Genomic DNA, 27,350 nt, shown 5'->3' with positions numbered 1-27,350 from the left:
AGGCAAAAAGAGAGGAGCCAAGACCACCCATGACTTGGGCAGCAAATGAAGCAGGCATCTGTGCTGGGATAACTGGGATTTACTGTAGAGAGACAGGAGGCAGAATGGGGGGAAACGCACTGGATCTGGAGTAAGAAGATGGCTTCATATCCTCACTTTTTAACTTACTGTTGGTGTTGTGAGCACCGTAAGATCATAGGATCGAATATTTAGAGCTGAAAACAGCCTTAGAAGTCATTTAGTCCAATCCTTATTTTACAAATGAAGAAACTGAGGCCTGCCCACAGAGATTAAGTGACTTGCCCATAGTCACATAGGTAAACACAGCCAGGATCTGAATCTTCATTCTTAGGCTCAAAATTCATTGTGACACAGCTTCTAATTACCTTCACCTTTCCAAATTCATACCTCAAAAACTCTACATTTTTCACCCACCTTCTTTGATCCAGATTTTGAGGAAGAGGTAGCCCTTCCTGGCAAGACTGACCCCCTTCACTTGTGCTTGATTCCATCTTACGCCCCTCTCCTTTGGGAGCTTTCTCCCGTCGTTTATGTATGTCTCTCCCCGCCTCTTTCTGTCTCTCTTCCTCCTTTCCCCCTTTTCTTTCTTTCTTTCTCTCTGACTCTCTGTTTCTGTCTCTCTTCCTCCTTTCCCCCTTTTCTTTCTTTCTTTCTCTCCAACTCTCTGTTTCTGTCTCTCTTCCTCCTTTCCCCCTTTTCTTTCTCTCTTTCTTTCTCTCTGACTCTTTCTCTCTCCAACTCTCTCACTTCCTGCTTTTCTTTTTCTCGTTGTCTCTCTGTTTCTGTGTCTTTCTCCCCCTCTGCCCTTCTTTACTTTTCTGTAGCTATTGATGTTGTTGATATGCTTTTCTTCTTTGGCTTCCATGACACAGCGCTCTCTGGCTCTCTTAACCTGTGTGACCACTCCTTTTTAGTTACTTCTCTTATCCTGATTCAGCATCCCTTTACTTTGCCCCTTAGTCTGACTGTCCCTCAAGGATCTGTCCTTGGCCCTCTTCTGTTCTCTCTCTCTACACTGTCTCCCTTAGTAATGTCATTCACTCTCACTGATGAATTGAATGAAAAGAATTATTTCTATGCCGATGACTCCCAGATCTATAAATGTAGCATTGATCTCTCACCTGGGGGCACCTAGGTGGTGCCATGGTGCATGAAGCACTGGACCTGGGGTAAGGAAGACAAATTTAAATTTGGCCTCAGGCAAGTCACTTTAACCTCTGTTTGTCTTAGTTTCCTTATCTGTAAAAAATTTCTGTAAATTTCTGTAAAAAGAACTATTTAAAAAATCAGAATAATAATAGCACCTAACAGAGTTGTAGTGAGGATCAAATGAGATAATATTTGTAGAGTATTTAGCACAGTGCCTGGTATATGATAGGCACAATATAAATATTATTTTATTTCTTTCTTTCTCCTTTCTTCCTTCCTTTCTTTCTTCATTCATCCATTTGTTACTATCCTGAATGCCAGTCCTTCATCTTCAAATGTGCACTAGACATCTCTACCTGGATGTCCCACTGACATATGAAATTCAATATGTTTCAAATTTAACTTATATCTTCTTCAAATTTTTCTCCTCTTCCAAACTTCCCTGTTTCTGTTAAGGATACAACCAGCAAGCCTTGACCCTGGACTCTTGAAATAACCTCCTAATCTGCCTCCCTGCAATTCCTCCCTACCATGTCCAATTCACTTTTCACACAGCTACCAAAATAATCTTCCTTATAGCAGGTCTGATTATATTACCTTTTGGTTCAAACACCTTCAGGTGCTTCCTGTTGCCTTTAGTATAAAATACAAACTCCTTAGTCTGACATTAATTATCTCCCACAATCTGTTTCAAACCTACCTTTCTGGCCTCATTTCACATTATTCCCTTGCATGAACTCTGGGGTGTGCTAGAGCCTGCTCATACTAGCTTCTGATTGTCAAATTTTCATTGTGAGCATTTACACCTGAAAATAGGTAAACTCTACAAATCAGGGCTTGATTTATCTTCTGTGGGTTGTCTAGACTTAAGAAAGTGATGAAGATGTGAATACCAATTAAACTTAAGTGTGTATCAAGTGATTTCCCCCCACACACACACGTCAGTTGTTAAACATTTACCACCTACTCTTGCATGCACTACACATTCCAGCCAGATTCTACCATGAGCTGTTCCCTTACCTCAATCTGCCATCCTTGGCCTCCATGCTTTTACCCAAGGCATCTTTCATGCCAGCAATGTATTATTTCCTCGTCTTTACTGTTCAAAATCCTGATCTTCCTTTAAGGCTCAGCTCAGGTGTGACCTCCTCCATGTAGCCTTCACTTCTTCACTGATCATTGTCCTCTCCCCCCAAGCTCTCTCCCTCCTTCATTTTTTCCTATGGCATTTTTTTCCTAATTAATCTTTCTCTAGCCTTTATTGCTCAGTAACTTCTATCTAATTAATTGTGCACATGTTGAATACGCCTAGTAAAATGTAATTTCTTAAGGTCAGTTGCTCTTTCATTTTTGTTTCTGTATCTCAAGCACTTTACATGCCAAAGTCACTTAATAATTGTAGAATTATTGAAATATTTGTTAAATGTTGAGGCTTCATGGAGCAATGGGCCTGGAGTCAGAAAAACCCGAGTTCAAATCTGGCCTCAGACACTTACTAGCTGTGTGGCCCTGGGCAAGTCACTTATCTGTGTTTACCTCAGTTTCCTCATCTATAAAATGAGCTGGAGAAGGAAATGGCAAAACACTCCAGTATCTTTGCCAAGAAAACCCCAAATGGGATCACGAAGAATTAGACATGACTGAAATGACTGAACAACAACTAAGTCCAACCCACTTATTTTACAGATGAGGAAACAGGACTGGACTTAAGTGACTCACTCAAGCTGGCAAGGGTGGCATTTGGAGATAGGTCTGTTTAAAAATCTGTCATAATTCTTTATATACTGCCTCACATTCACAGTGGTTAACCAGTATACACTGGCATTTGTATAATGGTTTAGGGTTTACAACCTTTCCTCTCACAACAACCCTGTGAAATAAATGGCATGAATACTGTCACTATTTTAAGGCTGAGGAAACAGCTCAGAGAGGCTTGAGGATTGCCCAGACTCACACAGCTCACACATGGAAGGGCCAGGACCTGAGCCCAGGCGAGTGTTTCTAACTTCGAGTCATGTTAATTTCACCAAACCGTACACTAAGGGACATGTATTAAAACTGCCCATTTGCAGACTGGCATGGCCATGTGTAAATGACCAGATGGGGGCCTATCCCAGTACAGAGAGCTACTGTCTTCCAGAAAACAGTTAACTTGCCCTAGTAAAAGGTCCAGCAAATGTCTAGGGTGAGTGTGTACACATGTGAATGAAATTCTAGGCTGTTTATTTGCATTCCAGAAGAATTCCTCAAAACATCTGTGGAAAAGATTATCACCTTCCCCACAGGCTACTTTTCTCATTCTACAGATTTCAAAACCATCTGAGAAGATTATTGTAGCTGTGAATGGTGTCTTTTGATTCTCTCTGTCTGTCTGTCTGTCTGACTCTCTTTCTCTCTGCTCCGTAGCATCATTAACAAATGCTCAGCAAAGGAAAGCAGCTGGTTCTCCCAAGGAAGGTGTTAGCACATGATTTCATCATTGGAACAGCTGGAGAAAAACTAAAGGGAAACTAGAAGACTTGGGAGTATCATAGATCTAAACCCTATGGGGATCTCAGAGTCCACTGATTCAGCTCATTCATTTTAGCGAGAAGGAAACTGAGGTCTAGGAGGATGCAGTCACTATCCACGGCCAGGGAAGGAGTGAATGTCAGAAATAGGATTTGAACCAAAGCCCCCTGACTCTACTTAGTTTATTGACTCTATGAAGAAAAGGAAGAAAAATGCATTTATTAACTGCCTACTATGTGCCAAGCACTTTCCAAGTATTATCTCGTTTGAGCCTCACAACAGCTCGGGGAGGCTTTTGTTGTTGTTCCATTATTTCTGACTCTTTGTGACCTCACTGGGGGTTTTCTTGGCAAAGATACTGGAGTGGTTTGCTATTTCCTTCTCCAGTTCATTTTACAGATGAGGAAACTGAGGCAGACAGCGGTTAGGGGACTTGTGAAGGGCCAAGTAAAAATCTGAGGCCAGATTTGAACTCTGGTCTTCCTAACTGCTGGCCCAGCACTCTCTCCACGGCACCAGGCAGACACCGCTATGATATGACCAAAGAGTCCACTCTGTAGCTGGATGACGTTCTTTTCCAGTTTGGATCAAGGCCCATTACTACATGAATCAATGAATTACACAATTCTGACCCAGAGATGGCAGAAATCACCAGACAACATCATGGGAGAGAATGACTGAATGTGAACTGATTGTTCCATCATTTTATTGTTAGTAGAGGGTATAATAGCTGTTATTTATATAGTGCTATGTCAGAGGAAAAAAATGTCCTTTTCCCCACTCAATAAAGTGCTTTAGCTCAAAGAGATTCCGTTAATGACACTAAGGCTGTGTCTGGTGGGTAGAAATCAATCAGTTGATTTTTATCTGACAAAACAGAAAGAGAAGGCATTTTTAACTCCATAATATCCAATCATTTGACAAAAGTGTATTTATCACGTACCACGTGCAATTCACTGTTCAAGATGCTGGAGAGTCCAAAGATTTGGAGGTAGCATCATACAGAGGAAATAGCTGTGGTTCTGGACTCAGAGGAAGTAGGTTCAAATCCTGCCTTGAATACTCCCTATTTGACCCATTTTCCTTACATAGGAAATAAAAGGCATTAGACTAGATGGGTCTGAGGTCCCTCTTCATTCCTGATCTTTCATACTACATTTATGATGCAGATCTTGTTTTCAAGCTGATTGGGGTAGGGGAGAGAAGCAGCTAGGTTGTTTAGTGAATAGAGTGTTGGGCCTGGAGTCAGGAAGACTTGAGTTCAAATCCAGCCTTAGATACTTACCAGCTTGTGACCTTGGGCAAGTCATTTAACCTCTGTTTATCTTAACCCCCTGGAGAAGAAAATGGCAAACCACTCCAGTATCTTTGCCAAGAAAACCCTCCAGACAGTACTGGTGTGCTACGGTCCATGTGCTCATAAAGAGTCAGACACAACTGAACAACAACGACAAAGGGAGGTGAAAAGTTCACAGACTACCATGGCCTTCACAAGCTGGAAGGCCAGGTAGGTTGTTTTTTTTTTTTTTTTTTTTTTTTTTACCATTTTACCCCTGCTCCCAGGATTCTCTAGGACCCTTACAGGGGTCTAGGATGTCTAAGCTCTTTGCAAATGGCACCAACCTTCCCCAGTGGTGATGCCTCCCATTGTAGGGGGGGAATCCCCTGCACTACTGTTTCATTTAGCTGCTAATAGTGAGATTAGCTTTTACACAGAAATATTTACTCCAAAAAGTATAATCACAAATACATAAACTTACTCCATTAACATGTTGGAGGCATGATCCCTCTTCTGCCTTATACCTCCTCAGTCTTTGGGGAGGGAAAACAGATTAGACACATAGCTTAACTCACTTCCCATAGAGAACAGTCCCAGCTCCAAGTCCAGAGGGCCCCTCTGATTTGAGTCCCAGGCTTCTCAGTGCTTCCATGCCTGACTGGCAAGTACCACCCTGCCTGCAATCCTGGCTCCAAGGTCACCCTGGCTGGAACTCCCACAGGGAGTCTTAGCATCTGAAACTGAGGAGGACAAGCCACACATAACAGAAACAAACACTCAGGCCCATTTCTTTGAGTCAAGATAAAAGTGGGAGTGGGAAAAGGAAACCCTTCCCCTCTCACTGGTTCAATTCATGGCATCCTTGCTGTAGGGGAGCTGGAATCTTCACCCTCTGGATACAGCAGATAAGAGTTACCCAAAAAAAAAAACCCAACAGAAAAAATGAACAGAAAAGAAGCCATTGATTCAGTCTTGGAAGTCTTAAATACTCAAGTAGTCATGTGGTAGGGGATTCAGGCAGCCATGTTACCTGAACTGGGCATAACTCAGACCAGCTTGTGCTACATACAACTGCTATTTCTAGCACCTATTTTCAATAGTATAGATAACTCTCAGATAGGGGAGCTTCTTCTGCCTGTACTTCCCTGTAGCCTTAGAGGATTGCCCAGAACACAAATGACTTACACAAGGTGACAAAACTCATACATAGCACATATCACAAGTAGGTTTTGAACTCAGGTCTTCTTGGCTTGCTGGCTGGCTCTCCAGGGGTGAGTGAGACCAATTCAATGGAGAAGTCAAGGCAAAGTGTCATGAGAACACTGAAGAAAAAAAAGAGAGCCCTTTGCTCTTCAAGTTAGAGTGGGGGAGAGATAAGGTCAGGAAAGGCATAATGGAAGAGGAAACACTTAAGCTGGGCCTTGAAGGATGGGAGGGATTTCAACAGATAAAGATGGGTAGAAAAGTGGCCAAGAGGCAGAGGTAGAAGTCATAGATGGGAAAATGTGGGGCAAGAGTAGTTCAATATAGCAAGAATGTAGTATATGTGAAGAGAAGTGGGAAGAAATGAGGCTGGAGATGTAGGCTGAAGTTAGACTTTAGAGAGCCTTGAATGCCAGAAGCAGGGTTAGCCCCTGGAGGAAGAGCAAGATGAACACTTTTGAGTAGAAGATTATATTAGGAAAATTATTATAGTTGTGGTGTGAAGGTTAGCCTGGAGGCAGGAGGACCACTTAGGAGGCTTTTACATTAGTCTTGATAAAAATAGAGGAGGGCCTAAACACCAGGGTGGTGACAGTGCCAAATACAGTGGATATATGGCCATCCTTTCAGTTGGACTCTTTGTTATTTTGTTGATTTTTTAAAAATACATATTATTTGCAGGAAATTATGTAAGAAGTGGGATGTTTTTTATGGCATTTCAGTTGGAGAAAAGAGTAGTGGGGGTGGTTTTAGGCCTTCCTTGAAAAGGGGTTGGTTGGAATCCTGCCCCATTCCCCTACTCCAGTGAAGCTCTAGTCTCTTTTTCAGTGGATCCCAAGATGTGGTAAGTAGGGTTACCTTTGGAGTTCCTGCAAGGGAGAAATGGGAAGATAAAGTGGACCATGATCATGTGGATTGCACATTGGGGGAAAATCTGAGTGCTGCAGGGTGGTTGGAAGCCTTCCGCTATAAGTTGTAGCTGGTATACTCACCCATGGATCTGTCTCCTTCTCCTCGCCAGGTCCACTGCAACAACATGTTTGCTAAGGGGGTGAAGATCTTTAAGGAAGTTCAGTGCTACTTCCGCTCGGAGTCCAATGAATGGGAACCCAACGCTGTCTCCTTCCTCCTGGTCCTGGATGACGTCAACCCCAGTGCCCGCTTTGTCACGGTGCCTCTCCTTCACCGAATGGCCAGCGCCATCAAGTGCCAGTTTCACTTCGCTGATACCTGGATGATGTTTAGTGAAATCACCTTTCAGTCAGGTACCCATGTGAAGAAGGGCAGGGGATAGAGTCATATCAGAGGGAAAAGGGTGGTGAAGACAAAGATGGTAATGGGCACATCATGGGAAATGTGAGCTGCCTGATTGGTGGCTTAGAGGGGTGGACTTAAAGAGACTGCTTCTGAAGAATGGATAGAGGGAAGGGGAAAGTAGAGAATGACAGAGTATGATTTCTGAGCAAGTGTTCAGAGAGGATGTAACGTAAGTGAACCAATCGAGAGTTAGCATATGTAACCCATCTATGCAATGGTATGTTGGTAAATGTTTAACAACTGGCTTATTAGGGAGAAAATGTGTGCATGATAAACTTTTGGGTTTAGTCTGCAGTATTAGCATTTTCTCCCTCTTAATCTTAAATTTCAAAAATTGACAAAACAATAAATCAAGTCCTGATTTGTAGCATCAGTTAATTTCCAATCCTAACACTAAAAATTTAAAAATTGACTCTTCTGAGCCAGTTCAAGCTGGCTCAAGCACACCTCTAGATGTATGCTTTTTCCAACATTGTCATCCTCATCCACAATGACAATAAACATTCATTGAGCAACATCTATGACTAGGCACTAAAAATCAAGAGACGCAGGAGATTTGGTCATTACTTACACGACAGGACATCCAATTCACCAATCATTAAATGCCTACTACGTGCAAGGCACTATTTTATTTGGTGGGTATACAAAGATGAAAGCAAAATAATTCCTACTCTTTTTCATTCTAAACTAAGATATATACTAAGTACAAAGTGAACTATAAGAGTAAAGAGGAGGAAGAGGTCAAAGTGAAGTGGGTCACCAAGAAAGGTCCTTCAGGATTTAGGAAAGAAGAAAGGTATTATGACTAGGACTCAGTCACTGATAGGAATGGGACAGACTGTGGATGGATTGGACTTGGAGACGAGGCAGATCTACAGAGCTGGGGCAGGTATAGGGATCCCATAGCAAGTAATCATTCATCTAAATGAGAATTTACTCCATAAGATACACAATGTATAGTTACCCAGCCTATGCTTGAAGACTTTCACTGAGAGGCAACTGATAATTCCCATGGCACTGGATCACTCTAATTACAAGTAAACTTTTCCTTAGATCAAAACTATATCTTCTTGTCGATGGCTACTCTGTTCTAAATTCTGCCGTCTGAGCCCAGGCAAAATGTCCAATGTCTTTTCCATGCAATAGTTCTTCAAATACTTGAAGATAGCTATCATGTCTCCCCTAAGTTTTCTCTTTTTCAGGCAAAACATGACTACTTTCTTTAACCAATCCTTATTTTACATAATCTTCCTCCTCTTTTTATGTTTTATTGTATTTTTATTTCTTTTGCTAAATATTTTCTAATTATACTTTTTAACATTTCACTTTTAAAAATTTTGAGTTCCAAATTTTCTCTCTCCAGTCCTTCCCCCACCCACTGAGAAGGTACATAATATGATATCAATTATACATGTGAAATCATGAAAACATATTTCCATATTAGACATGTTGCAAAAAAGGAAGAAAAATAAAGTGAAAAAAGTATGCTTCAAACTACACTCAGACTTCATCCTTTTTCTCTTTGGAGGTGGATAGAATTTTTCATCATAAGTCCTTTACGTATTAGACATAATCTTTAGGTCCTTTTCCATACTGGCTGCCATCTTGTGAGTGTCTTTAATTATCAAAGTCCTTACTAAAATGTAGTGTTCGAGGCTTGAGCAGGACGGCAAGATTGTCACCTCCTAGACTATGTTTCTCAGTGTTACTTAAGATTAACTTTCTTAGCTATCTTATCAAATCATTGATTCACATTGAACTTTCCATGAAAACCCCAGAATTTTTTCATATGAATTACTATAGAAGGGATTTCAAAAGTCTTACTGCAGTTTTAAGCTATTAAAGTTTTGATCAATGTATAGAGGGAAAGAAAGTGGAGAATGACAGTGGATAATATCTTACAAGTAAGTGGCTAGAGAGGATAATAAACCAATAAAAATAAACCAGTGAAGGATAAACCCATCTTTGCAGTGGCCTGCCAGTAAATGTTTGATAACTTCTTGTTGTTCAGTCATTTCAGCCATGTCTGCATCCCCATTTTGGGGTTTTCTTGGCAGAGATACTGACTCAGTTTGTCATTTCCTTCTCCAGTTCATTTTTGCAGATGAGGAAACTGAGGAAAACAGGGTCAAGTGACTTGCTCAGAGTCACACAGCTAGTATATGTCTGAGGCCAGATTTGAACTCAGGATGATAAGTCTTCCTGACTTCATACTCGATGCTCTATCCACTATGCCACCTAATTGCCCAAATATTGTAATGCAATATGTTAAATATTGATCACAGTTTTGGGTTATCTGCAAATTCAATCAACAAATCATCAAGGTAATTATCCTAGCTATTTATAATTAAAATTGCTTAACAAGATGGGGTCAAGCACAGATCTCTGGGACCTTTTACTACAGACCACTGCCAAAATGTCATTGAACTATGAATGACTATCCTTTGAGGCCAGTTCTCCAACTAAACCTTAATTTTCCTAATTGTGTTATTGTCTGGCCAAAATCAATCCATTTTTGCCATAATAATAATGGGAGAGGCTTTAGCAAATGCTTTGCTAAAATTAGGTAAACTATCTATAGAATTTCCCTATTCCATCAAAAAAAATAAATACAAAGTAAAAATAAAAATAGAGCATAAAAAATAAACATTGCATGACCTGTTCTTGATGATGCCATGCTGGCTCCTTGTGAGCAATATATTTTTTTTTCTAGATAGTTTGGTAACTATTCCTTTAAGAAAAGTTTTACAATTTTTCCAGAAGTCAAAGTCAAGTTCCCCGGCCTAGAGTTTTCAGGCTCTACTCTCCCTCCACTCTTTTGTTTTCCAAAATTTGGACAATGTTTTCCCCTTTCATACCTTGTGAACTAAAGATCCCATCAACTCCTGCTTTTCCTTAAAACATGATATTAAAAGGAAAGGAAAAATTAGAATGGATGGGTTGGGAGACAAGGGGCATCTCAACCAATCTCATTCCTGTTCACTTTAACAATTCCTCACTTGAAAAAATGTAATCACTAGCATCAATCAGGGACCTCCAATTTGGGGCCTTCTCTAAGCCCATGCAATATTACGATTTCACTTAGAAAAGGGGCCAATGTAATTAGGATTAGTCACATCCCGTTCATAAAAGACTTTCTTCTTTAGTAATAACAACAAAATAATTAACATCTATATGTTGTTTTAAGAACTGCAAAATACTTTACATACATCATCTCATTTGAGACCCACAACTACCCTGTGAGGCAGATGCTACTATTACCCCCATTTTAAAGATTAGGAAACTGAGTCTGAGTAAAGTTAAGTGACTTGCCCACAGTCACATGCCTAATAAGAATCTAAGACAGGATTTCTTGACTCCAAATCTAAAACTCTATTTACCAAGCCAAATACTGGCAAAATGTCTGCCCTATGTAATAGTAGAAAGGTAGTTTCTTTCTGGGCCCCTTCTTGTTCACCTGCATCTCCCACCCATTTGTCAAATCACAGTTCAGATCCATGTCACACATAGATACAGGTTCCATGTTAACCCAATGCATGCCATTGTTCATCTGCCAGTGGTCCAACTGGTTGTCATCATAGGTCTAGAGCTGAAAGCAACCTCAGAGGTCATCTATCTAATCCAACCCCTTCATTTTACAATTGAGGAAACAAATCGAGGTCCAGAGATGTCAAATGATTTTTTTCAAGATTATACAGGTAATGAGTATTAGAGGACAGATTTGAACCTAGGCCTTTTGATTCCAGAGACAGTATTCTTTTCATTGTCCTATGCTGTAGCTCCTCATCAATAGAATGCTGATTTTTCCTCATGCTATGCCTCACATGTTTTTCAGATGCTGCAATGTACAACAACTCTGGAGCCCTTCCCACTTCCTCAGTGGCACCTACCACTTATGGTAGGTATAATTCTTGCCTAGCAGCTGTATGATTATAAGATCTGGGAAGACGATGGGTAGAAAACCAGAGGCTTATACTTATCAGGTGAAGATGTCTGATGACAAAAGGCTTTTGAGAGACCTGGAGAGAATTCAAAACCTGACTGGGAACTGTAAAGACAAAGGGTCAAATGCCCAGCTGTGGAATATATCAATTGCAGGAGAATCTGGAGAGGCTTTCACTTGCCCTGGAACTATTCTGTGAGAGACTGAAAAATCTGAGACAGAAAAGGGAGGGAAGGACCACTCCCAGGTGAGGTGATGGTGGGGCCTCAGAGGAGGAGAAAGGCTAGTAGATGGAATGGGAAATGAAGGGGCAAAAGGGCAATTCCTCAGACAATCCCACTGGCCAATCGATGGCATGCCAATATCAAGAGAAAATGTGTAACCAGCTTTCCCCTAAGAGGGCCCTTTGGATTTCTTGGCATGTTCTTGAACTAGACAAGAAGTCACCCTGGCCATGTAATGGCTTTCTACCAGAGGTGTAACAGGAGCCACAGACCTCACCCATCTTGATTCCAACACAAGGTTGCAGGGAAACATTTGGCAAGCTAATAAAGGAGAGATCCTTAATCCTAGGCCTGAGGTAGCTAACAACTTACAAGTTAATTAAACCAGGCCTTGGAGCTGAACAAAGCGCCCAGCAGGGTAAACAAGACAAGGAACAAGGAGATATTTAAGTAGCCGCTTCTGGAATCCCTGTGAGAAAGACGCTGCTTGCCTCTCCTCTCCCAGAATCAGGCCCTGAGCAGTCGCTCAGTCCGGTCTGTGCTCCATTCTCTTCGGATGAGACAATCGCATCCTTCTGCTTCTCTTCTCTCTGTAGATCCGATGCTCAAAGTGGACGACAGCAACACCCGCATCTTGATTGGCTGCCTGGTGGCCATCATCTTCATTCTTGTGGCCATCATCGTCATCATTCTCTGGAGGCAGTTTTGGCAAAAAATGCTGGAGAAGGTGAGGAAGAACATGATGGGATTTCAAACACATCTTCCTCTCCCTTTCCATGTCTACAGGTGCTTTAGGACTAAGAGACCAAAGTGCTGGCAAATGCCATGTTTACATAGCATCTTCACATACATTATCTCACTTCATCCTCTTGTGAGGGAAGCAGAATAAATAGTATTTTTTTAATAGGGAAGGAAACAAAGGTGAGATTACTTGGTCAATGTCACACAGTCAGTTCCAGGACTGAGACTGGAGCCCAGACTGTTAATCCCCAAGTCCAATACTCTTACCTCTCCACTGTCCACAAATTCATCAGAAAGATGGCCAGGTTCACAGGTGTAGAGACTTCAAGAAGCTGGTAGCTCAATGAATCATAAGAGGTCATGTTGATAGATTCATTCCCTACTCAATCATTTCCATTTCCAAAGATCTTCAGGTAAAGGGATTTTAGAACCTCTGTCAGGGAACTCAGAGATCATTTAGCCAGCCTTTTTCTCAATTTTCAGGTGAGGCAACTAAGACCCAGAAAAAGGGAGTGATCTGTCCAAAGTCACACAGCTGAAAGTGTACCTAATTTGCTCATGCTGTAGTTGATGAGGTAATAATTATAAAGTGCTTAGCACAGTTGCTGACACATTAGTACTCACTCTATAAATATTAGTTATTATTACTAGAAGTATTAGTATTATTTCCTCTTGATGTGTCCTGAGTAGAGGACTGGGTCAGCCAGCACTTTCCTGCCATAGCTCTATGGAGATCAAGGTTCTTAGAGAGCATAAGTTATATTCCCACTGTCCCATGAACCTGAAGACCAAGATGAAGCCACTGCAGTAAAATGCCAAGGACTCTAGATTTGGAGGCAGAGGACCTTGAACTTATTTAACTGTGTGACTTTAGGTAAGTCCTTAACTTTTCTGGGCTTCAGTTTCTCACCTACAAAATCAGGGGGTTAGTGATTTTAGGTCTCATCCAGTTTTAAAACTAGGTTCCTTCGAGTTGTCTTCTCAGCTTCTTCTTCCCCATGGCAAATAATTGAAATTCATTTTACCTTCTATTTATATGTAACATTCCCCCTGTTCCCTTAGCTGTTGCTCTCTAAGCCTTCGACAAGTTTGTCCCAAATATACGTCAGTTCAATCCAATGAACATTTATTAAGCACCAACTGTGTACTTCACAGTACAGTTACACAGTGACAATCAACAGTCCCATAACTGCAATGCTTAAGGATGAAAGAGGAATGCAAATATTTACAGTAAAGTTAAAATTCAATTCAACAAGCATTTTTAAAGCACCTCCTAAGTGAAAGGCAGTGTGCTAGATGTTCAATGAAAAGTTCAAATCGCATTTTCACATACATTATCTCACTTCATCCTCTTGTGAGGTAAGCAGAATGGTCCTCAGGAAGTTTCCATTCTAATAGTTAGGTTACTGTGAGAGGTATAGCAGAGAGACAGTATAGCAGAAAGGGATGAGATTGGGGAGGGAGGGCTCAGACCTTGTTTAAATTCTTGTTCATCTAAATGACAGAGCTAGGGAATGGAGGAGGGAGGAGGGAGGAAAGGATGTTTCTTCATTGCTGTCATCTAGCACTGCCCTCTTGTATGTTCTTCTCTTGCAGGCTTCCCGGAGGATGCTAGATGATGAAATGACTGTCAGTCTTTCCCTGCCTAGTGAATCCAGCATGTTCAACAACAATCATTCTTCATCACCTAGTGAGCAGGAGTCCAATTCCACTTATGACCGTATTTTCCCCCTTGGTCCTGACTACCAGGAGCCTTCCCGGCTCATACGGAAACTCCCTGAATTTGCTCCAGGAGATGAGGAGGCAGGTTAGGAATGGGGCGAGGGGGTTATCAAAGAAAGCCTTATGACTAGCGTAATTGAAACATATCAGTCTTAATCAATGGAATGACTGGCAGCCTATACAAGTTTTATATGTATATATTTGTATATATATACATACATATGCATGTTTTATATATATATACACACACACACATACACACACACACACATGTATATGTGTGTGTATATGTATGTTAAAGCCCCCAGGAAGTACAAAGTAGGTTTGAGCTCATAAATTGCCATGGGATCTGAGTCAGGTAATGCTTTTCTATGATTTAGTAAAGTCCATGAACATCTCCTGCCTAACCAAAATAATAATAACTAGTGTTTACAGACCACTTTAAGGTGTGAAAAGCTCTTTATAAATATATCATTTGATCCTCACAAAAACCCCTGAGAGATAAGCGGTATTATTATCCTCATTTTATAGATGAGCAAACTGGGACAGAAGTAAAATAACTTGCCCAAGGTCACCCAGCTAGTAAGGATCTGAGTCTGGATTTGAATTCCGCTCTTCCTGACTCCAGTCCCAGAACTCTCTCCATTGTGCTACTTAGCTGCCACAAAGGGGGTTAGCAGGTTGAACTTAGATTCTGGTAGGCCTGAAATCAAATCCTACCTTTGCTGCACTGAGGGCAGGTCTCTTGACTGTGTTGAGCCTCGGGTATTTCTTTAAGAGTACAAGTCATAAAAAGATTGCTGGGGCAGCTAGGTGGCGCAGTGGATAGAGCACCAGCTCTGAAGTCAGGAGGACCTGAGTTCAAATTTGCCCTCAGACCGAACGCTTGACACTTACTACCTGTGTGACCCTGGGCAAGTCACTTAACCCCAATTGCCTAAAAAACAAACAAACAAACAAAACCAATAAAGAGATTGCAATCACCATTGGATACAGAATAATACATCCTTGACATGTAAACATCTTTGGTGCATGCCACATTTTATGTGTATAAACACATACATATATATATATATATATTATACTGTTACGTATGCATATATATACACATGAAAGTGAATGAAAATTATTCAAGGACAGGTATTTCCCTATTGCCTACATAGGTATTTCCCCTGGGAAAAGGAAATATCACAACTCTTGATAATTGAACATCAACATTAGTGAATTTAAATGGATGGGAATGGGTGAATTTAATTCAGGTGATCACTAAATATACTACTGTGGGCAAAAATCCCTTAGAAGAAATGGAATAGCCCTCATAGTCAATAAAAGGGTAAGAAAAGCAGTACTGGGGTATAATTTCAAAAATGACCAAATGATATCTACTCAAATAAAGGCAAACCATTCAACATCACAGTAATATAAGTCTATGCTCCACTGATGCTCAAGAGGCCAAAGTTGATCAGTTCTATGAAGAGCAACAACATTTTCTAGAAATAGCACCAGAAAAAGATGTCACGTTCATCATAGCGGATTGGAATACTAAAGTAGAAAATCAAAAGATGATTGGAATAACAGGCAAGTTTGACCTTGGAGTACAAAATGAAGCAGGCAAGAGACTAATAGAAGTTTTGTCAAGGTAACTTGCTGGTCATAAAAAATACCCTTTTTCAACAACCCAAAAGACAACTCTACACATTGACATATTGACCAGATGGTCAATATAGAAATCAGATTGATTATATACTTTACAGTCAAAGGTGGAAAAGCTCTGTACAGTCAGTTAAAACAAGACTGTGGCTCAGATCATGAGCTTCTTATCGCAAAATTCAGATTTAAATTGAAGGAAATAGGGAAAACCATCAGACCATTTAAGTATGACCTAAATAACATCCTTATGAATATAAAATGGAGGTGATGAATAGATTTAAGAGATTAGGTCTGGTAAATAGAGTGCCTGAAGAACTATGGGCAGAGGTTCACGATATTGTTCAGGAGGTAGCAACAACAAAAAATCCAAAGAAAAAGAAGAGCAAGAAAGCAAAATGACTGTCTGGTAAGACTTTACAAAAACCTAAGAAAAGAAGTAAAGCAAAAGGAAAAGGAGAAAAGGAAAGATATATCCAAATAAATGCAGAATTCCATAGAATAGCAAGGACAGATAAGAAGGTTTTCTTAAATGAACAATGCAAAGAAATAGAAGAAAAGAATAGAAATGGGAAAGATAAGATATCTCTTCAAGAAAATTAGAGATATTAAGGGAATGTTTCATGAAAAAATGAGCACAATGAAAGACAAAAGAGGTAGGAATTTAAAAGAAGCAGAAGAAAATAAGATGTGGCAAGAATACACAAAAGAACTACACAAGAAAAATTTTAGCATCACCAATAACCACAGTGGTGTGGTTACCACTCTAGAGCCAGACATCCTGGAGAATGAAGTCAAGTGGGTCTTAGGAAGCATTGCTAACAATAAAGCTAGTGGAGGTGATGTAATTCCACCTGAGCTACTTAAAACCCTAAAAGGGTAATGCTGTTAAAGTGCTGCACTCAATATGCTAGCCAATTTGGAAAACACAACAGTGGCCATTAGATTGGAAAAGATCAGTTTACATACCAATCCCGAAGAAGGGCAATGCCAAGGAATGTTCAAATTCTTGAACAATTGTGCTCATTTCACATGCTTAAGATTCTATAGCTAGATTTCAGCCATAACCAAGAATTACCAGAAGAGCAGGTTGGTGTTTGAGGAGACAAAGGAACTAGACACCAAATTCCCAATATTTGCTGGATTATGGAGAAAGCAAGGAATATCCAGAAAAAAACAAAAGCAAAACAAAAACATCTACTTCTACTTCATTCACTAAAGCCTTTGACCATACGGATCACAACAAAATGTGGCAAATCCTCAAAAAGATGGGAGAATCAGATCATCTTATTTTTCTCCTGAGGAATCCTTATGTGGCCCAAGAAGCAACAGTTAGAAATGAACATGGGACAACTGATTGATTTAAGATTGGAAAAGAATTATGATGAGGCTGTTTATTGTCACCTTATTTATTTAGTTTACATGCAGAATACATCATGCAAAATGTCAGGCTGTATAAATCAAAATCTGGAATTAAGATTGCCAGGAGAAATATCAACAGTCTCAGATATGCAGATGATACCACTCCGATGGAAGAAAGTGAAGAGGAATTAAGAAGCCTCTTCATGAGGGTGAAAGAGGAAAGTATAAAGGCTGGTTTGAAGCTTAACACCAAAACAAAACAAAACAAAAACACCCTAAGATCTTGGCAACTGGTCCCATCACTTCCTGGCAAGTAGTGAGAGAAGACATAGAAGCAGTGTCAGATTTTATATTCTTGGGTTCAAAGATCACTGCAGATGGCAACTGTAGCCATACAATTAAAAGCCACTTCCTTTGAAGGAAGCCTATGGCATATTTGGACAGTATTCTTAAAAGCAGAGACAAAACCTTGCCGACAAAGGTTCATACAGTCAAAGCTGCGGTTCTTCCAGTAGCAATGTATGCCTGTGAGAGTTGGACTAGAAGGAAAGCTGAGTGCTGCAGAATCAATGATTTTGAATTGTGGTGCTGGAGAAGACTTTTGAGAGTCCCTTGGACAGCAAAGAGTTCAAATCAGTCAATACTTAAAGAAATTAATTCAGACTATTCACTGGAAGGTCCAATACTGAAGCTGAAGCTTAAATACTTTGGCCATATAATAAGAAGATGGGACTCATTGGAAAAGAACATGACATTGGGAAAGACTGAAGGCAAGAAAAGGTGATGGCAGAGGTTGAGATCGATAGATAGTGTCATGGAAGCAAAGAACATGAACTTGGATAGACTTCAAGAGATAACAGAGGATAAAAAGGCTAGTGTGCTATGGGATCACAAAAAGTCAGACAACTGAACAGCAACAAAAATTGTAAATGGGGGATAACATCAGAGAGAAGGCACTAGCAGTGGTGGGATTGGGAAAGGCTCTTGTAAATGGTGAGATGTTAGTGAAAGGAGGAGGTCAGGTATGAGGCATGAGGGTCAGCAACTGAAAAGGCAAGGAGTCAGGAGAAGGGTCCTGTCCAAAGAACAGCAAGAGGGCCAGTTTTTATGGACTGTAACATGTACAGAGGAGAGTAAAGTATAAAAAAACTGAAAAGGTAGGAAGAGATCCAATTGTAAAGGGCTTTAAAAGCCAAACAATTTCTTTTTAAAAAAAAACAACTTTGTCAGTGTGGCAGTTGTGCCTCAGAGTTGTTTTAATTTTCATTTCCCTAATTATTAATGAATTAGAGCATTTTTTTTCATATGGCTATTGATAGCTTGGATTTCTTCCTCTGAAAACTGCCCTTTCCTACTTTGACCCTTTATCAGGTAATGGACAAGTCATATTAAGAGTTATACTGTGATAAACTGTTTGAATATTTTTTGGGGGGTCTACCCTACTCTAAACTCAGATGACTCACTTTTGGAGAACTCCAAAGAACCAGACTCTCTCTCATCTTCCCAGGTTGCAGTAGTGTGGTGAAGCCAGTTCAGCCAAATGGCCCTGAAGGTGTCCCCCACTATGCAGAAGCTGACATTGTGAACCTGCAAGGTGTGACAGGAGGCAACACCTATTCAGTACCTGCAGTTACCATGGACCTACTCTCCGGTAAAGATGTGGCTGTAGAAGAATTCCCCAGGAAACTCTTAACATTCAAAGAGAAGCTAGGAGAAGGACAGTTTGGAGAGGTGAGTTGATTCATTGGATATGCCTTGGCTTTCTATTGTTCAATGGTACCTACTGACTGCATCCTCTTGAGTGCCTGGTCTTTTCAGTCTTTCCCTCTACACTGAAGAGGAAGCTTGATGATGAACTATTTTAAATGGACCTTTTATAAGAATTCTAAAGTATTGGAATCATCAGAGATCTGAGAGATCATTTCGCTCAAACCTCTCGTTTTACAGGTGAGGCAAGTAATGTCCAGAAAGATGAAGTGATCCTAATCAATCAGTTTATTAAGCTCTTGCTATGTTCCAGGCACTGTACCAGGCACTAGGGATACAACAATTGGGGAGGGCAGACTTGGGATTACAAGCCATCTTCCCTGATGCCATTGTTCTTGCCACTTTCATACTTCCTCTTTGAAGATAAGTAACTGTGCTTCAGATACACTAAGAGACAACCTAAAGTTTCAGTCTTGTTTGTATATGCAAGGAGATGGAGAGGTGGGGAAAGGGGGATGCTCAGAGATGTGACCATCCATTATGAAATGTCCAGAAACACCCTGCTGGATGAGAGCTATGTCCTTTTTCTCCCTCTAATGGGAGTTGTATATAAAACAGTGAAAAACAGACATATTTGTTCTCTCATTCTAGCACCCTAGCAAGTCAACCACCCAAGAGAAGAGGTAATCATTTGTGAAGTGATGCCACATTGATATGCATAGAAGGACACATTAGCAACAGGATCTTTCTGAGAACATGAGATGTAGTGATTTCAGTTGACAGCAGTTCCTCAGGAGACTTGCAGTTGACATGCAGTGCTTCAATCTAAAAGAAATTATTTTGGAACTTTGTACTTGGCTATTTCAATGGATCTGTGATCTCATTGACTTGGATACTTCTCCCAACAAAGCACAGTATAAACCACCCATGCCCTCTCATCCTGTGGGACTCTCGTGTTTGGCTTCTCACAAATCTTCCTCCAAGGCTCCACCCAACATGTCAGGGGTCTTCCTTTAGATCTTGTGACATTGGGTGGATACCAATTAAGCACATCAGCTATTCATCAGTTATCCCTTAGTCTTTGCAGAGGACTGACCTTTCTTCTTCTCTGGTCATACATATTATCTTACATAACTCTTTTTTGAATGATGTTGCAATAAACTTGTGCCTCTCCACTGCCCTTTGGGTGATCCTCAACTTGAATTCTTTGGAGACTGTTATTTCATGTTTCTCAGCCCTGCATCACCACTAGAGGAATGTTGCTATTACTAACACAGGCTTTTATTTTTAGGAAGAAGTTTATAGTCATGACAAGCACTGTACAGTTTCTCAAAGGCAACCTAGCCCATTCTGCTGCTTCTATTCAATTCTAGGACTAGTTAATTTCCCATGCCTATTCCTTGGCAGAGGTGCAGGTGGTTAGTGGAGGTTAGTGAAGAACGCACAGAACTTCCTTTTGGATTTCCATTCCACTTTGACCTTCAAAATATTGTTATTGGAGAGAAAACAATAGAGCCTCACCATAGCATCATCTCTAGGTTCTATTCTATAGGGTTGCCTTTTACTATGATCTTCATAACAATGTCTCCTTGGTATTCCAGTAACTAAGTTCCCTTAGATGGGGCCCCAAGATATACCTACATTATATCAAATTCCTCTTTATAGGGAGCTGTAGTCATAATTTTATCATAGTTACATAGTTAATAGTTACATGGTTAATCATAGTTACATAATCATAAAATCATAAAACTGGAAGGAACCTCAGAGGTTATCAGTTGAAACCATTCTACACAAAACATAAATGCCCTTTATAACATCTGAAAAAAGTGACAAAAGTGAAAAGACGTCTCCAATGGACTTCAAGGGCAGTCCATTCCACTTTCTGAGTCAAAGAGCAGTCGTTGGTAGGTGTAGATTAGCCTGGAGTGAGATCTTTGATGGGTCCTTTTTACCACTGAAAAGGAAAGAAGGGAGGAGGAAGGAAGAAAAGAAGGAGGAAGGAAGATGGGAAGGAAGGAAGGAAAGAGGAAGGAAGAAGGAATGAAAGAAAGAGGAAGGAAAGAAACATTTAGTAAAAACCTTCTTTCTGCCAGGCATTGCGCTGAGTGCTTTACAAATATCTCATTTAATCCTCACAATAACTCTAAAATTTAGATGCTATTATTTATTTCCACTTTACAGTTGAAGAAACTGAGGCAGACAGAGGTTAAAGTGACAGGGTCACACAGCTAGTGTCTGAGGCTAGATTCGATCTTAAATCTTCCTGGCTACAGGTCCAAAGTTCTCTGTACCACATAACCTAGCTGCCTGACAAAGACATGGAGGAAGACATAGATGATATGCTTACCAAATTTGCAGGTGAGATCATGCTAGGAGTGATGGTTAATACATTAGTTTACTGAATGTGGATACAAGAAGATCTTCAGAGGCTAGAAAAATAGGCAGGACAGAAGATGAATATAATAGGGATAAATGTTCTTTGTTCAGTCATTTTAGTCATGTCTGACTCTTTGTGACCCCACTTGGGGTTTTGTTGGCAAAGATATTAGAGTAGTTTGCTCCTTCCTCCTCCAGCTCATTTTACAGATAAGGAAAGTGAGGCAAACGGGGTTATGCCACTTGTCTAGGGTTACATAGCTAGGAAGTGTCTGAGGCCAGATTTGAATTCAGGAAGATGAGTCTTCCTGACTCCAGGCCTGGAGGTCTATCTATTGCGCCACTTACCCTGCCCCTACTCTACACTGGTTCAAAAAACCAACTTTACAAGTACAGGAAATAGAAGATGTTAAAAAAAAAGGCCTAGGCTTTTGTTCTATGTCCAGCGCAATATGGAATGATATTGTATGATATAAGATGTATGATAATAGATATTGTGATATGGTCACCAAAGAAGGCTAATGATAATCTCCGCTTCCTGGACTGAAGCATGGTGTTCAGAATAAGGGAGGTGATAGTCCTTTTGTACTCTTCCTTAACTGGCCCATTTCTTGAGTATTGGGCTCAGTTCTGAGTACCACATTTTGAGGAACAGCATTAATAAGTTGGATCAGGTCCAGAACAGGATGGCTAGGATGGGGGAGAAGACTGCAGAAAGTGACATAAGAAGATAATTTGAAGGAACTGAGGATACAGCCTGGCCAAGAAAATTTAATGGAGTACATGATCGCTGTCTTCACATATTGGAAGGACTATCACATTCATTCTGCTTAACTCTAAAGGGAAGAACTAAAAGCAATGAATGATATAACTGAAAGCTCCTGGGATTTGGGCTCAGGGAACCTAGGTTTGAAACCCAACTGTGCTTTTTTTGACTTAGGTGACTTTGAGCAAGTCATTTAACTTCTTGGGACCTCAATTTCCTCATTTGTGAAATGAGAAACTTTATGTTCTCTTCCAATTTGAAGTCCTCTGATTCTACAAAATGGCAGAGATTCAAATTTAGGTGTGCCATTAGGGACAAGTTCAGTGCAATGTGACAATAAAAAAGTATCACACAAACCTCACTGGCTTTCTTCAGGTGGAAGCTCAGTCACCACTTGTCTGCGATACTGCAGAGGGAGGGGCTTCAGCACAGGTTGGGCTACACGACAGATGAGCTCTGTCCAACTGGAAGATCCTGTCACTGGGAGAACTCTTCTTTACAACAAACCTAAATCTGCCTCTCTGCAACTTCTACCCACTGATCCTAGCTTCCACAGTGGGGGTCAAGCAGAAGAAGTTTAATTCTTGACAGCAAGGACATAATGATATGTTATTGTTATGAAGAGGGGAATATTTCATGTCAGGCCAGTGCTCGATCATGATTTTAATTGGTCACTTGTATCATAGTTTGGAATGTGTATTCATGATAATTCACATTTAGACAGTCCTTTCAGGTTGACAAAACACTTCTTACAACAATTCCATGAGGTAGGCAGTTCAAGTATTACTGGACTCATGCTGCAAATCAGGAAACTGAGTCAGAAAGGCTGTGACCTATCCAAGGTAAATGGAAGAGCTGAGGCTCCTGACTCCCTAGTCCAGGGCTCACCCCACTATAGTCAATCAACAAGCACTGATTACGTGCTTACTATATACATGTAGCACTGTGCTAGATGCTGGAAATGCCAGGCCCAAACAAAACTATTCCTGCCCTCAAGGAGCTGGCATTCTAATAAAGGAGTGAAAATGGATGTATATAGGTATATATAAAACACTTACAAGGTAATCTTGGAGGGGCAGAGAACTGACAGCTGGTGTGGGGAAGGGAAGCAGGGAAGGCCCTGAGCTGAGTCTTGAAGGAAACTGTAGATTCCAAGAGGCAGAAGTTCTGAAAGAGAGCATTACAGTTGCATGGGACAGCCAATACAAAGGACAGGATATAGGAAATAACATGTTCTGTGTCAGCAACAAAGAAAGGACAGTTTGGTTGGATTATAGAGTGTGTAGAGAGAGATAATATATAATAATGCAGGAAAGACTGAAGGTGGGGCAAAGTTGGGTTATAAAGAGCTTTTAAATGCCCAACCATGTAGTTTATATTTGATCCAAGAAGTAACAAGGAACCACTAAAGTTTTTTGAGTGGGGGGGAGGATAACATGGTCAGATCTGTGTCTTAGGAAAATCACTTTGTTGGCTACATAGAGGACGGAGCTAAGTAGGGGGAGACTTAAGGCAAGGAGACCAATTAGAAGGCCATCTCAGTAGGTGAAGTGATAGATCATGAGAGTCATCCTATCACCCCTGTTCTATCCTTTCAGTTCTTTCATCTGCTGAAGGGACAGGTGAAGCGTCCAGTTGGTTCCCAATTCCTCTGTCCCAGTTAGCTTATCTCTAGGAAAAGCCCACCAAGAACTCTGAAAGAGCAAATGATGATGCTGAGACTCAATGAATTTTGTCCAGGTTCATCTCTGTGAAGTGGAGGGCATGGAAAAATTCATGGACAAAGATTTTGCCTTAGATGTCAACACCAACCAGCCTGCCTTGGTGGCTGTGAAAATGCTCCGAGCAGATGCCAACAAGAATGCCAGGTCTGTCACCCACGTTTTGAATCTTCCTTTATATGTATTTGCTTCCTTGAACCAGGAATATTTCTTAGAAACTCTCAAGGAATTTATAAGAGGACAAGGTTTAGGATCTGCCCAATGCCTGGGAATGATGATGGCAAACAGACAGTCTTCATCTTCTCTCTTTTCTTCCCACATTTATCTTCTTACGCTGCATGCAGGTCACCTTCTTAATCTGTATTCTGACTAGTTCCATATTTACTGGCATTTCTATCAACTTAGAGATGAGCTTCTTCTGTCATTTTTCTGTCACCCCCTATATCACCTGGGGCTCAGGATCTCCACTCTAAAGTCACATGGGCCAGTTTCAATCTTGGGAGGTTCTTTCTCTTACTATTTCTCATAGCTCATATCCCCACCTAGATCTTCTTGGGAAACATCAGAAATCTGGCTCATTTCTTTTTAAGGGTCACGCTTCTTGTTCCCCTACAAAAAAGTGAAGCTTAAAAAAAATGAACATTAAAACCAATAAGTTTATTAAAGAACAATAATAACAACAAAAATAACAGAAAAACATTTTCTTCAGCCCTGCCCTATACTCTAGTCCCAGATCTGAAACTCACAATTTAGATAATGACTCCACTTAGGGCCAAGGGATCTGAAGGCTTGTTGAAGGGGTGGAATCTCCTGGAAATCCATTTGCTTGAAAGGAGTCCGCTTACTCCTCCCACACTTGGCACTGTTGCCATTATCGCTTGTCAGTGGTATCTTGCCTGCAATGTTCTCAGTTTTGTGTCACCCGAATGAGTGGCTGGTAGCTTGGTCACTGCTCCACGTTGGTTCCAGTTTTCTCAAGCTGGATGGCAGCACGGCCACTATCTCTTATAAATACCTGCTTATCATTCTATCCAGCATGTTCCCTACTCCAGTCTAACATCCACTCCCAAGGCTGGTTAGCACCATGGTCCTCAGGGTTACTGACCCCTGGATCCTTGTCATCAATGGGAATCTCCCTCACCTGAGGGAGAAATCTAATGTGCTCTTGCCTTGCAGGTATGTAGCAGGCCTGTTCATGTTCCTTTCCCTGTCCCAACACAAGGGGAGGATGAAGTGAACAGCTTGTCCAGGCAGAGAGAAGGTCAATCACAACCCCAATATATACTAACCTCCTTTGAGCAAACACACTTTGCAATCAGGCCCACGTGTTCTTGCCAAATCTCCTGTTTCCCTTCCCTTTCATCTTATTAATTCCTTTCCTTCAGTGTTTTCTGTTTTCTCTCTTCCTTTTTTTCTTCTATAATAACTGACATTTATGTAACTCATTAAGGTTTATGAAGCACTTTACATACACTCTCTCATTTGACCCTCACAACAATCTTGTGAGATAAGTATTTCTGATATTATTATCACCAGATTTATAGATAAAAAAAAGGTGGCTGAGAGAGTTTAAAGGATTTGTCTATGATTAGAGACCCAGTAAGTATCAAAATCAGGATTTGAGCACTGGTGTGGTGTACTTTTTAACACTACATTATACTCTCTTTGCTTTTCTTTCTATGTCCACTGAACCTGAGAATATCTAGCTGTTTTTACTTGGAAACTTATTCCAAAAAGTCCCCTAGTAATTCCTGAAGTCACCCAAGAGTTTAAGATTAATGTAGATTATGGTTCCTGCCCTGACAGCCTTATCTAACAGCCTTTCCATTACAGCACTGATGACTTATTCCACTATTGAGACTTACTTTCTCTGCAAGAGCTACACATTGGGGTAAAACTGCCTTGTATTGTTTTGATTTATGTCATGAGCATTCCACATACCTTCGAGAGAAAGTTTATTGTCCTTGTCTCAAATAACATGACAAGCCCCCAGAATCATGACAGTGTGTCCCTGGGGAGTCCTATGGTTGGCACACTTAGAGTTTGGGAAGGAGAGAGGTGATAAAGTTATGAGCATTTTCAGAGGGTTACCTATGAAACTTTATTAGGTTGTTCCAAATCACACTGAAGGACTATGTTCTTCATCCTTGAACATGTATTTATGATGTTGGCACATAATTTTTTAAAGGAGAAGTGACAAGGCAATACAAAGGATATGTTAAACACCTTGCCAGTGTTTAAATTTGGGGGACTGAGATATGATTCACATTCATTTGTGTGTCCTATCCTACTCAGCAAGGTTGTATGTCAGAGTCCCTGAGTCTCCTGGAGGTATCTGAGCTTTTAAGGGTTTGAGGTGAGCTAAGAGAACAGTGTCAGGATCTAGGTAGATATGGGAAGGTCGCAGTCATCTCAGGATAACTCAGTCTGGGGGAAAACAGGGAAATTCCAACATAGCCACCTTTTTATAGATGATTCTTATATGGCACATACAGGTCTTAGGACATGCAATTCTGACCATTTCCTGTAGGGTCCAAGATAAGCTGTTGGGGCCAGCTGCTGGCTGTGAAATTGTCAGTAGCGACCCAGGTTTTTCATCATTCAATGGACTTGTGTGGCTAGAACTTGCAACAAATCATAAAATGTCCAAGCCGGAGGTTTTCTAGAGGTCCCCAGCTAGTACAGATCTACTTCTTTATTCTGAGTGCAGTTTTTTGAAGAAGCAGTATGTTACTAAAGTGTGCCTTTAAATAGGGTTGCTTTAAAACTGGCTATCCTGTTAATTATCTGGATGGTTGGATTACAGCTGTTAAGAACACTTGGTATATGAATATATAGCTTTATAAGATATATAAATCAGGAAGAAACTATTCACTTTGTAAAAAGATGTTTCACTTTATCAAATAATTCAGACTAGAGCTCCTTTAAATAACAATCTCCCATAATGCACTTAGAATAGGATTCTGTTTACAAATCTAGTTTGCCAACATCATTATAGGAGCATATAGTTCTATGAGAACATATATTGTAGAGCAAATGGCATAGACAAACACCAGGCATTTGATCCCTATTCTGCAAAGCAGAGCAAGATCAAGTAGAGTTATGGGTAAGTAGAGGTAGGAGGAGTGTTTGCAGGGGAAGCTTTTCCCTTCCAACCCCAGTGACCTCTGTGTTGGTCTGGGTCTGGTATGTATATATTTGTCTATGTCTTTCCAAAGGAATGATTTTCTCAAGGAGATAAAGATTATGTCTCGACTAAAGGACCCAAACATCATCCGGCTGTTAGCAGTGTGCATTGCAGAAGACCCCCTATGTATGATCACTGAATACATGGAGAATGGGGACCTCAATCAATTTCTTTCCCGACACGAACCCCAGAGCCCTCCCTCCAGTAATGCACCTACTGTCAGGTAACTGAGTCAGGCTACTTTGTGTTAGATTTATCTGATACCACATTTGAGGAAGGATGCTGACAAGCTTGAGAGCACCTAGAGGAGAAGTAGGAAGATGCTAAGAGGGACTGGAGACCTTGATATCACCTTCAACTCATCAGTTGAAGATACTGGGGATACTTATCCCAAAGAAGAGAAACTTTAAGGAGGAAATGATTGTTATCCTAAACCATTTAAAAAGCTGTCATTGGTAGAAGAATTAGACAAGA

The 27,350-nt window shown here is 40.6% G+C and overlaps 1 protein-coding gene across 4 annotated transcripts in view; it reads left to right on the top strand.

The window, feature by feature from the left end:
- DDR2 (discoidin domain receptor tyrosine kinase 2) overlaps positions 1–27,350 on the top strand; it is a 246,942-nt gene that overhangs the window by 205,004 nt on the left and 14,588 nt on the right. For all 4 annotated transcript variants that reach the window (XM_078156524.1, XM_020988611.2, XM_078156522.1 and 1 more), the window contains 7 exons: positions 7,185–7,428; positions 11,316–11,378; positions 12,244–12,374; positions 13,985–14,195; positions 18,627–18,850; positions 23,709–23,836; positions 26,908–27,099. In XM_078156524.1, the coding sequence (XP_078012650.1) occupies positions 7,185–7,428; positions 11,316–11,378; positions 12,244–12,374; positions 13,985–14,195; positions 18,627–18,850; positions 23,709–23,836; positions 26,908–27,099 (1,193 nt within the window). The remainder of the gene's footprint in view (positions 1–7,184; positions 7,429–11,315; positions 11,379–12,243; positions 12,375–13,984; positions 14,196–18,626; positions 18,851–23,708; positions 23,837–26,907; positions 27,100–27,350) is intronic.

This window comes from Phascolarctos cinereus, unplaced genomic scaffold (assembly GCF_003287225.1).
Source record: "Phascolarctos cinereus isolate Bilbo 61053 unplaced genomic scaffold, phaCin_HiC Scaffold_5;HRSCAF=322, whole genome shotgun sequence".
NCBI lineage: Eukaryota > Metazoa > Chordata > Mammalia > Diprotodontia > Phascolarctidae > Phascolarctos > Phascolarctos cinereus.
Note: the sequence above shows the minus strand (reverse complement) of the source record. Positions and strands in the feature narration are given on the sequence as shown.